Source organism: Schistocerca piceifrons, chromosome 3 (genome assembly GCF_021461385.2).
Source record: "Schistocerca piceifrons isolate TAMUIC-IGC-003096 chromosome 3, iqSchPice1.1, whole genome shotgun sequence".
Lineage (NCBI taxonomy): Eukaryota > Metazoa > Arthropoda > Insecta > Orthoptera > Acrididae > Schistocerca > Schistocerca piceifrons.
Window position 1 is genome coordinate 946,631,826 of NC_060140.1, and position 14,837 is coordinate 946,646,662.

General features: G+C 42.8%; 1 protein-coding gene across 1 annotated transcript in view; it reads left to right on the forward strand.

Moving 5' to 3' along the window:
* LOC124789247 (polyglutamylase complex subunit TTLL1-like) overlaps positions 1 to 7,037 on the forward strand; it is a gene marked incomplete at its 3' end in the record, with an annotated part of 91,843 nt that extends 84,806 nt beyond the window's left edge. Inside the window, exon 7 of the mRNA XM_047256542.1 lies at positions 6,944 to 7,037. Within this exon, the coding sequence (XP_047112498.1) occupies positions 6,944 to 7,037 (94 nt within the window). The remainder of the gene's footprint in view (positions 1 to 6,943) is intronic.
* Positions 7,038 to 14,837: the final 7,800 nt, after the last annotated feature.

The following is a 14,837-nucleotide window of genomic DNA, read 5'->3' on the forward strand; positions in this document are numbered from 1 at the left end:
TGGAAACGTGAAGGAACAGTCACAGCTAAACCAAAATCAGCCAGACATGACTGACGGACAGCATTGCGAAGAGTGGTTCTAAAAAAATAGCATTAAATCAGCGGAAGGAATCACCTGTGAGTTCCAAAGTAGTACCAACAGTCCAGCGAGCACAGTGACTTTGTTTAGGGAGTTGATAAATGGGCTACAATCGTGCACGCAGTGACTTTGTTTAGGGAGTTGATAAATGGGCTACAATCGTCGACCAGTTGCTCATAAGCCACACGTTTCTGTAGCCACTGCTAAGTGACGCTGCAGGTGGCGTAAAGATCGACGCCATAGGACACTGGATGACTGGAAACGAGTAAATTGAATTATGAATAGCGCTGTACCCTTGGCAATCCGATGGAGATGTTTGGGTTTGACGAATACCTGGAGAACGTTACCTACCGTCATGTGTAATGTCAAACGAGAAGTACGCAGGAGGCGGTGTTAGGTATGGGGGTGTTTTTCGTGTTTGGGGTGTCTTTCCTTTACTGCGCTTAAGAAAACGCTGAATGCGGAAAAATGTGAACACATCCTACGGCACCGTGTACTGCGTACAGTTAGATTAGATTAGATTAGATTTACTTTTATTCCAATTGATCCATAGTGAGGAGGTCCTCCAGGATGTAGAACATGTCAGAAAAACAACAATACATGACAAATATTTACAACTAAAACAAATAAGCTAATGTACCATTCCACAGGTCCCAAGTGGCATGGTCGTCATTTTTTAATGAACGCTATATGAAAGAATCATTTTACAAATACTAATGCACTGAATTAAAAATAAAAAAGTTTTTTATTTATTTATAAGGTAATAAACGTGTAATACAACTACTAAATACTTATTCCATAAAGCACTATCTGTGAGGCAGTGGTTTGTGAAGAATAACATTTTGGAAATGGACTCGGATGCCCATGTCCCAACCTGGGCCCAGTGTACCATCTTTGGAATGAGGTGGAACGTCGACTTCGCTCAAGACCCCAACGCCAAACATTACCTTCTCTCATTTCCGCTCTTGACGTAGAGTGGGCTGCAGTTTTTCCACAGACATTCAGACTCTACAATGAAAGAGTCACCATCAGAGCTCAAGGCTTTATAATGGCGAAGGGTGGAAACGTCCCATATTAATGTCCACCTATAGGTGTCCGGATACTTTTGATCGTATAGTGTATTAGCAGTTCAGTTGCCTCACAGTCAGTGAAATCCACATTTTTTCTACACAGTGCATCATACGACACTTCATTCACACAGAACCGGAAGACATTGCATCAATTTCTCAGGAAGTATTTTCGTTTCCAATCCAATCCTTGAAAAATGTACGTAAATGATTTTTTATTCTTTTGTAAGAACGGATAGATACCTTTATGAATCACATCCTGTTTTCCACATAAAACAGCAGCTTACATGTTATGGAGGTTAATCAGTGCAGTACAGAGACCGATATAGTTTTAAGATCGAAAACAGAACGCATCAGCAAACGTTTGTTATTAGGGAAAGTGTTGTGATGAGATACATAACCGTCAGGTGGCTTGCGGAGTATGGATGTAGATGTAGATGTAGGGATAATCCTTTGTGTGACTATGGACCCCCTTACAGTTTCTGCTAATAGAGACTTATCGTTCCCCTTCCTATTTAGGTGCACGTCACGTGTAGTGTATCCCCACCTACCTGTAGCATCAACTGGAACAACACTCATGAGATTTCGCCTGTGTCTGGAGCATCCTGTTCAGCTCAGTTTGGGTTCCAGAGAAATGTTGGAACATGCGAGTCAACACTGACTCTAAGACTTATCTTAGGAGACAGATTAAGTAAAGGAAAACTTATGTTCATAGCTTGGAAAGATTTTGACAATGTTGACTGCAATACAATCTGTAAACTTGTAAAGGTAGCAGGGGCCAAAGATTATATGCAACTTTTACAGAAACCAAACACCTCTTATATTAGTCGAAGGGCACGAAAGGGAAACAGAGATTGAGAAGGCAGTGAGAGAGAGTTGTAGCCTATTCCCGACATTATTCGGAATGTATACTGAGCAAGCAGTAAAGGAAGCCAAAGAGAAATTTGGAGGAGGAATTAAAGTTCAGGGGTAAGAAGTAAGAGGTCGATGTTTGCAGATGACATTGTAATTCTGTCAGAGACAGCAAAGGACTTGAAAGCGCAGGTGAACGGGGTGTGCAGTCTGTTGAAAGGAAGATACAAAACGGACATGAAGGACAGCAAAACAAGGGTAATGGAGTTCAGACGAGTTAAACCATGCGATGCCAAGAGTGTTACGTTAGGAAATGAAGCACTTAAAGTTGTAGATGAGTTTTGCTATCTCGGCGGTAAAATAACTAATGATGGCTGTAGTGCAATGGATTAAAATGTAGACTGGCAGTGAAACTGTAAGTTTAAATAGAATGAGATTTTCACTCTGCAGCGGAGTATGCGCTGATATGAAACTTCCTGGCAGGTTAAAACTGTGTGCCCGACTGAGACTCGAACTCGGCACCTTTGCCTTTCGCGGGCAAGTGCTCTACCACTGAGCTACCGAAGCACGACTCACGCCCGGTACTCACAGTTTTACTTCTGCCAGTACCTCGTCTCCTACCTTCCATACTTTACAGAAGCTCTCCTGCGAACCTTGCAGAACTAGCACTCCTGAAAGAAAGGATACTGCGGAGACATGGCTTAGCCACAGCCTGGGGGATGGTAGAGCACTTGCCCGCGAAAGGCAAAGGTCCTGAGTTCGAGTCTCAGTCGGGCACACAGTTTTAATCTGCCAGGAAGTTTCTGTAAGTTTAAATGATTGAAGCTTATGTATAAAACTTTTCCATATAGTCACATTATTAAAGAAATTGTCAAGGTATATCTTACATACTGTTTTACTTCTTGCTTCTTCAACGGTATTTTTTTTTCTCTTACGTGATATTCTGACTAGATTTTGAAATGGTGGCATATTATCTTGCTTTACTTTAAGTCCAACACTAGAGGCTTGAGTTCAAGCTATTTGTGTGGTCGTTTGTCCTAATAATGTTCCATTTTCAAGGCAAAGGTCGAAACGTTCCTTAGTATCTCATCGAGAAAACTATTACCAGCATTAATTGTTACGTAAAAAGAGGTTAATGATTTCGAATCATGGAGTAAAAAGGAGGACAGCGTAATTTAATATTTAATAAATTTCTGCACGTACCTCTAATACGGTGAAAGGCCTATGGCGCACAGCCTATGACCAGGCTACCCTTTAACCCCAGAAAAGCCCACCAGTATTCGTTTGATAGCAGGCAAAGTTGAGTTTGATAGTAGGCAAAGTTGACTTGAGGCAGTCCGGGAGCAACTGGAACGACGAAAAGCCACCAACCCTGTTTGAGATTGAACCTGGGTCTTCCATGGCGCACATACCTTTGTGAGAACATTAAACTGTCTGATTGAGCTGCCCCTATCGGTGTCGTTTTATGCAGCCTGCACTACGTCTGTATCAGGATTTGTGTTCAGACAAGCGACAGCCATGGAATCGATGTAAGTTCCTTCTCACAGCTTTGAAAGACTGTTAGCAAATATTATCACACTGTAAAAAACACAAGTGAGGATTGGCCATGAGTTACAGAATATTCTTAGGGCAAGATATACCTAACTTCTGCAGTACTTATCCAAGTGTCTCTTACCTTTCGTTGCATAATTAACGGTGTAGTCATACGGGTTTTTGAAAGTTTCTGTATGTTTGTTCCATTTGTAGTACTTAATCTTTCGTACATGGTTCAGAAACGTTGCCTTATGCAGTGTGTTTCACCATTGGAAACAATGATATTAACTGGGGATATGCAAATGGGAAGTGGGTAAGTAACAACTTTCAGGTATATATCCTAATGACTCACCACATTAATGTGCTAAAGTATTTTCATAAACGAAACTTGTACAATAGATTTGAGATGTCTTCGTGCATTTTACCAGTTATTCCGTGTCATTTTGACAATGTGCTTCACGTTTTCAGAGCGGAATGGCCAACAAAATTGGTCTGTTATGTGGGTTTGCATGAAACGACATCTGTAGAGGCAGCTAAATCACCCTCTGTAATGATCTATATCAAGAATTGTGGGACATTTTTGCGCAAATACATATTATTAAATAAGGGACCATTACCAGCAGGTCGGTAACGATAGCATTCCTTGGTATCAGCCCACAATTTAATGCCTTAACAGGGTTCCTCCGAACCATAATCCCTTGGTAGCGGTCATCCACTGCAGTAGTAGCCCTTGGGCGGCCTGAGCGAAGCATGTCATCGACAGTTCCTGTCTCTCTGTATCTCCTCCATGTCTGAACAACGTCGGATTGGTTCACTCCGAGATGTCTGGACACTTCCATTGTTGAGAGCCCTTCCTGGCAGAAAGTAACAATGCGGACGCGATCGAACCGCGGTACTGACCGTCTAGGCACGGTTGAACTACAGACAACACGAGCCGTGTACCTCCTTCCTGGTGGAATGACTGGAACTGATCGGCTGTCGGACCCCCTCCGTCTAATAGGCGCTGCTCATGCGTGGTTGTTTACATCTTTGGGCGGGTTTAGTGACATCTCTGAAAAGTCTAAGGGACTGTGTCTGTGTTACAGTATCCACAGTCAACGTCTGTCTTCAGGAGTTCTGGGAACCGGAGTGATGCAAAGCCTTTTTTTGATGTGTGTATTTTGTTTGTCTCCTTTGAACATTGAAGACGTGAGGTATGTTAAGTCTCTCCCTGTGTCCTAGAATAAGGTTTTGACTTATAATTAAATACTGTATGTTCAGATGGGTTATGCCTTATATTCATGTTTTATTTTAAAATGTATGTAATCCCCGCAATTATTAAGTGGTACATGATTTACGATATTGTAATGTTTGTTGCAAAAAAGCTAGCTGGAACCACAGGCTCAGCAGATCTTGGTAAAGAGACGCAGTATGCGGAACGCAATTCGCGTTTTGCCATTGAATTCAGCCTGGTGTGAGCAAACCGCGCCCCTGAGGTTATTTTCCGATCATTTTACAATGACTTACGGTCAGTTTGAGCGAGAACAAAATAAGCATGATCGGGCCATTGTCTCGGAACTGAGAATCTGCTGCTCTCGGTTCTGTCAGGTACAGGCTCCATAGAACCGACGCTGGTATTAAATTGCTACGGCTCGTAAATGGTTAAAATTTCCAGAGCCATTGCATTGTTTCTAGATAAGTATCTGACGCGATAGGAAGAATGCGCCCCGCGATCAACAATGACCGTTATTCCATCGCTCAAAGGAAAAATAAGTAACCTTATTTAATAATCAGTTTTTCACAGCTTCTGTAATCTGAACTCAAATATCGGAGCATAACAACGTGTCAATACCAAGGCCTGATTATACACTACTGGCCAATAAAATTGCAACACCACGAAGATGACGAGCTACACACGCGAAATTTAACCGGCAGGAAGAAGATGCTGTGATACGCAAATGATTAGCTTTTCAGAGCATTCACACAAGATTGGCGCCGGTGGCGACACCTAGAACGTGCTGACATGAGGAAAGTTCCAACCGATTTCTCATACACAAACAGCAGTTGACCGGCGTTGCCTGGTGAAACGTTGTTGTGATGCCTCGTGTAAGGAGGAGAAATGCGTACCATCACGTTTACGACTTTGATAAAGGTCGGATTGTAGCCTATCGCGATTGCGGTTTATCGCATCGCGACATTGTTGCTCGCGTTGGTCGAGGTCCAACGACTGTTAGCACAATATGGAATCGGTGGGTTCAGGAGGGTAATACGGAACGTTGTGTTGGATCCCAACGGCCTCGTATCACTAGCAGTCGAGATGACAGGCATCTTATCCGCATGGCTGTAACGGATCGTGCAGCCACGTCTCGATCCCTCAGTCAACAGATGGGGACGTTTGCAAGACAAGAACCATCTGCTCGAGGAGTTCGATGACGTTTGCAGCGGCATGGACTATCAGCTTGGAGACCACGGCTGCGGTTACCCTTGACGCTGCGTCACAGACAGCAGCGGCTGCGATGGTGTGCTCAACGACGAACCTGGGTGCACGAATGGCAAAACGTCATTTTTTCGGATGAATCATGTTCTGCTTACAGCATCATGATGCTCGCATCCGTGTTTGCCGAGATCGCGGTGAACGCACGTTGGAAACGTGTATTCGTCATCGCCATACTGGCGTATCACCCAGCGTGATGGTATGGGGTGCCATTGGTTACACGTCTCGGTCACCTCTTGTTCGCATTGACGGCACTTTGAACAGTGGACGCTACATTTCAGATGTGTTACGACCCGTGGCTCTACCTATCATTCGATTCCTGCGAAAGCCTACATTTCAGCAGGATAATGCACGACCGCATGTTGCAGGTCCTGTACGTGCCTTTCTGGATACAGACAATATTCGACTGCTGTCCTCGCCAGCACATTCTCCAGATCTCTCACCAATTGAAAACGTCTGCTTAATGGTAGCCGAGCAACTGGCTCGTCACAATACGCCAGTCAGTACTCTTGATGAACTGTGGTACCGTGTTGAAGCTGCATGGGCAACTGTACCTGTACACGCCATCCAAGCTCTGTTTGACTCAATGCACCGGCGTATCAAGGCCGTTATTACGGCCAGAGATGGTTGTTCTGGGCGCTGATTTCTCAGCATCTATGCACCCAAATTGCGTGAAAATGTAATCACATGTCAGTTCTAGTATAATATATTTGTCGAATGAATACTCGTTTATCATCTGCACTTCTTCTTGATGTAGCAATTTTAATGGCCAATAGTGTATTAAACAAGTTGAAATGTTCATAAGTTGCTGTGGGAAATGAAGTGGCGTACACGAGACGGACTGGCGTATACAGCTGCGTCATACCAGTCTCCTGAATGAAGTACAGCACAGTTGGATGGTATTTGCCCCTGAATGTTGCGACTGACACTTGTGTTGCAGCGTCCGGTGGAACAAGGTGCCATCGCAGGAGGCACTTGGGAACTTCGAGCTGCTGCTGGACGAGGAGCTGGCCAGCGGCCACGGACACGGCCACGGCGACGAGGGCCGCCCTAGAGGCGACCACCGCGGGGGCGGCGGCGGCGGCGGGGGCGGCGGCGCCTCCTACCCTTGGAAGTAGAGCCTGGTGGCAGCAGTCGCTCAGTAGCTGGGGGGCGTACCGTGTCCGGTACCGTAGCCGTACGGCGAGCAGGTGTTTCACAGGTGGCCGCGCTGTCAGGGGTTCAGCCGAGAGTGCGGGAGGTCCGCGTTGGGGATGACGAGTCATAAGTAGCTTGTTGTGCGTCTTCGAGGAGAGGCTGGGTTGGGCGACGGGAAGTAGATGTTGGGAAGGTTTGTTTCGAATGTAAATCTATGGAATATCGTCAATGGCCAAAAGTAGAGGAATGCTAACAGTAGATACGTCAGTTGGTTTCATTTAGACACACACACACACACACACACACACACACACAGACAGAGATATATATATATATATATACACATATATATATATATATATATATATATATATATATATATATATATATATATATATAATATGAGGCTGTAGCAACAAAATTTAAAGCTTCTTGCTTACCATAGAGATGAAAGTACGAATTTAATATTATCTATCTGGAAATATTTAAGGATCGTTTATAAAGGCATCGTATTTAAATATTATGTTATAAAGCACATCGTTGTTACACAACCATAGACAATTTCACATCAGCACAGCGATGCATTACTAACACCACCAGCTGTTAGATTTCTGTAGAATACGAAGATTTACTCTGTTCTATTAAAATGAGTGAAATTGTTGTTCTTATTAACCGTAGTGGTAGAAAGCAGCAGATTTACAAAATGACACCGCATCTTTAAAATAATATTTAAAATGTATAAGAGATTAAAAAGTAGAAAAATAGAGTGAGACCCGAAAAAACTTGCTACAGTGTATTTCATGCAGTCAATAGTCGGATATTAGAATTTTATGAAATAAATTTTCCTTCATCTGTATATTATTTGTGTCATTACTTATTACCGTCTACCTTTCAGGCATAATTGGTAAGTAAGATGACAAATCGTAACAGGTTAGGCGAATCCAGGTGCAAACATCATAAAACATAAATACATTCACTTTAACCATGAAAGTAAGGGACTGCGTATATTACACAATGAATTTAGTAACCTCAGGGCAACAAATCCTAATTTGTGCTAAATTTTCCGTGGTATAAGAGGCGAGTTAAGTCACTGTGCAAGAAGTCGGCTGAGATATGATCAAGCCCACATCCGGAAAACGCTGACTCCGCACTGGAAACATCTGTTTTGCTCCATGTGACAATATGACGAAGTATAATCAATAACTGACAGGTAGTCCACTTTTGTCTTTCTAGGAAGCAGCCCTCCCTCAGGAATTAAACATCGTTTAAAATGTTTGCAGTCTTGTTTGTTGTGGCGGTACTCTGTGTGCTTATTCGGATTTATTGCCTTCATCAGTACATGTCCTGACGTTGTAGATGGACATACGTCAACTCTGAGTAAACCATTATTGCTGTCTGTAGCTGTTGATCGTAATATTAGTTTTTCAGCAACGTTTTTAAGTTGTTCAATAATTTGCTGTCGCTTGTATATTGTAATAGGCAACGTCCTTGCCGCAGTAGATACACCGGTTCCCGTGAGATCACCGAAGTTAAGCGCTGTCGGGCGTGGCCGGAACTTGGGTGGGTGACCATCCAGGCCGCCATGCGCTGTTGCCATTTTTCGGGGTGCACTCAGCCTCGTGATGCCAACTGAGGAGCTACTCGACCGAATAGTAGCGGCTTCGGTCAAGAATACCGTCATAACAACCGGGAGAGCGGTGTGCTGACCCCACGCCCCTCCTATCCGCATCCTCCTCTGAGGAGACACGGTGGTCGGATGGTCCCGGTAGGCCTCTCGTGGCCTGAAGACGGAGTGCTTTATGTATATTATAATAAGTTTTTTACTATCTGACGGTTGTAGAAGTTCAAGGTTGACAGCTAGTTGTTCACTCAAAGAAATATTACAACTAACAACTACAGAAAGCAATAATAATTTACTTAAAGTTCACATATGTCACTCTACAACGTCAGGACACGTGCCGATGGAGGCAATAAGGCCGAAATAAGCTTACATAACAAAATAAAATATCATGCAGCATACTGTTTCCCAGTTTTTTACATAATATCTTACTGTGACATAATATTTGCTGCACCTCACACAATAAAGAAACAAAATATGCATTTCAAATTACAGAAAACTGAAACACTACAACACATTCATGACTAGAGTGTTTTTATGGCTCTGAAACACTCATTTTAAACAGGAGGAAAGACACTGAGAAATCCAAAAGAGAGGACAAAAAGTAATCAGCATATTTTTAGGTCCAAATCGTAGTGTAGAAGGAGTAAAATCTGAAGACAAATTGAAAAGTTTAGCAATATTTATTTGGATATAAAATAATGTGGGCTAGTATTCAGATTAACTAGAGAAGTCATGGAATTCTACAAAAGTAACTGTGGAGCTAAAACTGAAACAGTAAATAAACTGGATTGGTGCAAATAAATAAGGCCTGAAAGACGCACGGATTACACTATGTGATATATAGAACAGAAAAATTTTTAAGACGGAAGTTCACTTGGCCGCACAGAAAAACCCAACTTGTACCAGGTGATCATGAATAAAGCGGAGGTCCAGTGTGCACTGTAATTATCCTATGGCAGCGAAACTTGGTAGATTTGCTAACGAGTTAATGCGGAGCCGATTTACACCAGAAAACATTATTTCCAATTTTGGCCACCAGGTGGACACTGTCTGTATGTTGGTATGACATCCACACTATCATTTGATAGGACGTAACTTGGTTGAACTGTATGGCTATCGAGAGGAAAGATCATGCGCTGTTATTGAAACTGTTTTATTGTGAAGGACAACAATTACAGTGATCTGTTTAGAGAGTATCACCGAGTGAAAGGTCTGAGGAGAGTCCTGATGTCATTAAATGGTTTAAAGAACATGATAATGAAGTTCGAAAACACAACTGGGCTTGGTGTGCTACCTGGGAGAGGAAGGGGTAGTGCTAGCGATTGTGCAGTGTCGCGAGAATTGTCCACCCCAGGGTCGACAGTACGGAAGGCCTTGCTGTCTATTTTACACTGGTACCCGTAGAAGATGCAGATGGTGCAGTAGCTGAAACCTCATGATCCTCAGCAACGTGCTGAATTTGCTCTTCGGTTTCTGGCATGGTTCAAAGTTGATGAAATACGGCTGGGCAATATTCTTTGGAAATGCAATGCATATTTTACAGTATAGGGTGCAGTGAATACACAGAATTTCCAAATTTGGAGTGCTGTTAAATGGCGTGTTGTGCACGAAGAGCAATTGCACTCGCCTTATGTGACTGTGTGGTGTGGATTCGCGAGCACTTTTATTCTCGGTCTGTTCTTCTCTGAAGAGAAGACATCCAGAGGACTTCTCAGCTGTTCCGTGACGTGTGCATGTTACCGAGACCTCCTTGAACAACATGTGATTCCCGCGTTGGAAGTGGGCAACTGTGTGGAAACCACTGTTTCCGTGCAATGTGGTGCAACACCGTACATCACTCGCCCAGGGAAAGTGGAACGTGTCAAACAAATAACACACCTTACATTGAATTTATGAAATAATTCCAGTTAACTCGCTATGTCACACGACATAGCTATGTGAAAATGTATCAATTATTGATAGGCAAAGCGAATAAATAAGCTGGCATTTCGTGAGTATAAACCACCAACTCTCACTCTAGTAACTGCACGCAAGTAATTTCCCAGGCCCCAGCTGCAAGCCGCAGTTATCAGGGAAGGAGAATATTTATGACGGGATGCCCTTCCGCATTCGGCTGACACAGCAGGACACCTGGCGGACACAATGAGACGTAGGCCGCTGGCAAGAGCAGCCCTTATCCCTGCTTTTAACAACGGCCCTTCGGAAAGCCTTTCTTCAGGAAAACGGCTGGAGATGGCAGATAAACGCCCAAGAAACCCAACTCAAAACACTGGTGACTCACTGTAGCCACCTGTGTTAAAACTCTCATGAAAGAAAAAGCTGTTTATCTCAGTATTACGTAGCAGAAGTTAAACTCTGCCCTACGAAAGAAATGACACGTGTGATAGGCTACAAAAACTCTGGTGGGTTTAGTTATAACAAGTACGAACACTCTGATTGGGCAGAAAGAAAACGCGTGGCCACCGAACTTTGATACAGGCAAATGGCAGACAGAGTAATTCGCTTCTTCTCTTGCAGAAATCGTAGAGTGTTTGAGCAAGGCGACTCACGCCGCGCTGACACGATTGCGAGATTCATTGTGTGAACACTTGTTCACAGGCTCACCCTAACTCGTAAGGGAGTCCCCTAGTACGGAGAATCACACCGATCTCTGACAGTTAGTGCGTGCGAGCGATTTGAGGGCAACATATGTGCTATTCCAGCCAAATAGCGTGTACCATGCCAATTAACTTACAAGGGGAGGCCGCCAATTGCGAAATTCAGATTCGATTCATACTGCGCATAATAAAAGCTCATGGCCAGAGGTGTAATGTGGCAAAGCACCAAGATGCACTTCTCAGCCGTTGTCGAGAAAATCGACTGTTAAAAGAAACCGTTGCAGTGAAATATTCTCTACGATTAATAACTCTCTACAGCGTCGTGGCGCAGCGGTAAGCACTCTAGTTCGTAATCCGAAGGTCGCCGGATCGAATCTCGCATTATGCAACCTTTTTTTTTAGTATTTGTTTTTTATAATTCAATATATATATATATATATATATATATATATATATATATATATATATATATATATATATATATATATAAAATCTCCGGCAATCAGTTGCAACAATTACGCATATAATAATTTGTTGAGAGTCGTTTGTCGTGGAAAAATTGGCGACTTTGAACATCATTATGTTTTCCGCAAACAAAGTTGTATTTCACAAATGTTATTAATTGTCTTCATAATGTTAACCACGCATAGTTAACGGAAGACGTAGAAACGATATTCCGAAACGAATACGTATAGCGAAAGTCAAACGTTCGAATTAGAATAGAGACCCCACGAACACAAATTTGCTGTGGCAGGTATGAAATATAAACTCCGTTACTCGCTCGTTACACTTGAATGACAGATGTTGAATGGGCCGAAACGAGCCGCCGCATAACAGCGTAATTGCCTGCTAACTTCGAAAGGAGATAGATGCGGTCCCTAGCGCAAGTTATAACATTGTCGAAAATCAGTGCGGACGGGAGAGCTTTGGTACACCCTGTTAAAAAAAACGGAAAAACGGAGGCGGTACAATTGGAGAGCGATCCGCCTTCACCAACATGCATAAGCAATTCATTAATACTTAGATATATATATATATATTTGAATTACAAAAAACTAATAATAAAAAAAATCGCATAACGTGAGATTCGATCCAGCGACCTTCGGATTACGAACTTGAGCGCTTACCGCTGCGCCACGACGCTGTAGAAAATTGTTAATCGTCGAGAGTATTTCACCGCAACGGTTTCTTTTAACCGTCGATTTTCTCGACAACGGCTGAGAAGTGCATCTTGGTGCTTTGCCACATTACACCTCTGGCCATGAGCTTTTATTATGCGCAGTATGAATCGAATCTGAATTTCACAATTGGCGGCCTCCCCTTGTTAGCTAGGGACACGGATGTGGCATCTTGTTCACCTCTCTAGTGCTGATATTCAACAAATTCCGTAAGCAGCGGTTAATAGTAAAATCAACATTACACCTTTCTCACCTGTTTGACCTATTCTGCTACATTCCATTGCTGACACATTATATATGGAAACGTGTCTGTACATCTTGCTTGCATTTGCAGTGCCAGATATGCATCTGGTGGCCAAAATTGGAACTAATTTGTTCCAGCGTAAGTTGGTTCCACATTAACGCATTAGCATGTCTATCATGTTTCGCTGCCATAAGATAATTACAGCCCACACCCGACCTCTGGGATTAGCTGCACTTTAATTATAACCACCCGGTGCTTTTCGAATACTAATTGTACAAGTGTGGTTCTCTCACTGTAACTTCACACACTTTCGTTACTGCTTCACTGAAGATAAGTCAACGGCATGCTGTGAAAGAGCAGCATTAATGAATGGCCTGTGCAGACTACAGCCACCAACCTACCTGCTTGCAGCACTAACTGTGGCCAAAGTACCCACTCTAAAAGCAGTCTGTTTCTTTGCCAATTCATTTAGACTTAAGCTTCAGCAGTCCCATTAATAACACTGTAAGACAATGCAAGTGTACTTAATAGTAACTGAAATTATCCTCCGCTGTTGACCACATCAGACCGTTTGATAATTGATGCTTGTACAGAAGAGAATTATAGTAAACTGTATGTACAGTATACCAGTAGAGACTGACATGGGGGAACATCAGTTTTTGTTTCAGAGAAATACAGGAACAAGGGAGGCAATATTGACCTTACAGCTTATCACAAAAAATGGTTCAAATGGCTCTAAGCACTATTAGACTTAACATCTGAGGTCATCAGTCCCCTAGACTTAGAACTACTTAAACCTAAATAACCTAAGGACATCACACACACCCATGCCCGAGGCAGGGTTTGAACCTGCGACCGTAGCAGCAGCGCGGTTCTGGACTGAAGCGCCTAGAACCGCTCGATGGCAGTGGCCGGCTACAGCTTATCACAGAAAACAGGTTTAAGAAAGAGATACCTATGTTTATAGCATTTACAGATTTTGAGAGAGCTTTCGACAGGGTGCACTGTGATACAGTCTTTGAGACTCTGCAGTAATTATGTATAATATTTGTGTTGTTGATGAGGTGTCACATTTTTCAAAGTTCTATTCGTTTAGTTTTATCCAACATCACTAAAGAAATATAGAAGTGGGTATATTTGAATCCTTTATGCACAACACAAGTACACAGAAGGGCTAGCTTCACAAAATCCAAGAATAAACTTGCCATTGATGGAAATATTATGAGACAAATTTGAAATTTCCACCTGTTTATACATTTAAACTATTGTTAAATAAAATAATAGCTTGTTGTGTCTAGGAAGCCTGCGTTCTCGGTTGACTAGCCAAACAATCAACCAACTCATATTAATTAGTTTTATCACAAAGAGACAATTACAGATAGTTAACTTTGGCAATTACACAGATGTGTCACAAGCAAAGGGCGACATATGAAATAATCGGTCTTTGCAGTGACTGCTGATCTCTAAACGACAAAAAGTCTGTTCTGAACTGCTATCGAAGTGGCTAATCTTGAAGCTGCTATCCAAGTGGTTAATCTTGAAACTGCTATTGAGTGGTCTCCATCAGTCAGGCGCGGCACTTATGTCCCCTTCACATGGGGGACATTGCTGTCACGTTGTCGTCCTGGAAGACGGTCAGTCAGCATGCGATTGGCTGACCTGTTCTCACAGCCTTCTCTCCTCTGTCGTTCCCGACTGGCGTGCTGGCGGTTGACATTACGCCGCGCCCCCCCCCCCCCCCCCCAAAGGGACAGCAACGGGAGGGAAGGTAGGAGCATGGACGCTCTGATGGACCGAAAGCTGAGGCTGCAGGGGACGTCATACTGGAACACCTAAAATGCAAGATGCATGGCACCTGCTACCGAAATATAATTTTTTTTAAATTGTACGAAAATATATGTAATTAAAATGCTTTCTTTTAATAAGTAAGGACATTGCTTTACTGTATGTGTACATTTAGATAAAAGTCTGTTGACGTTTCATTGTATTTATATGTGTTTTACTGTGAAACTTATAAGCTCTGGGAAAAAGCCAAAGGAATTGTTATTTGCATCGAC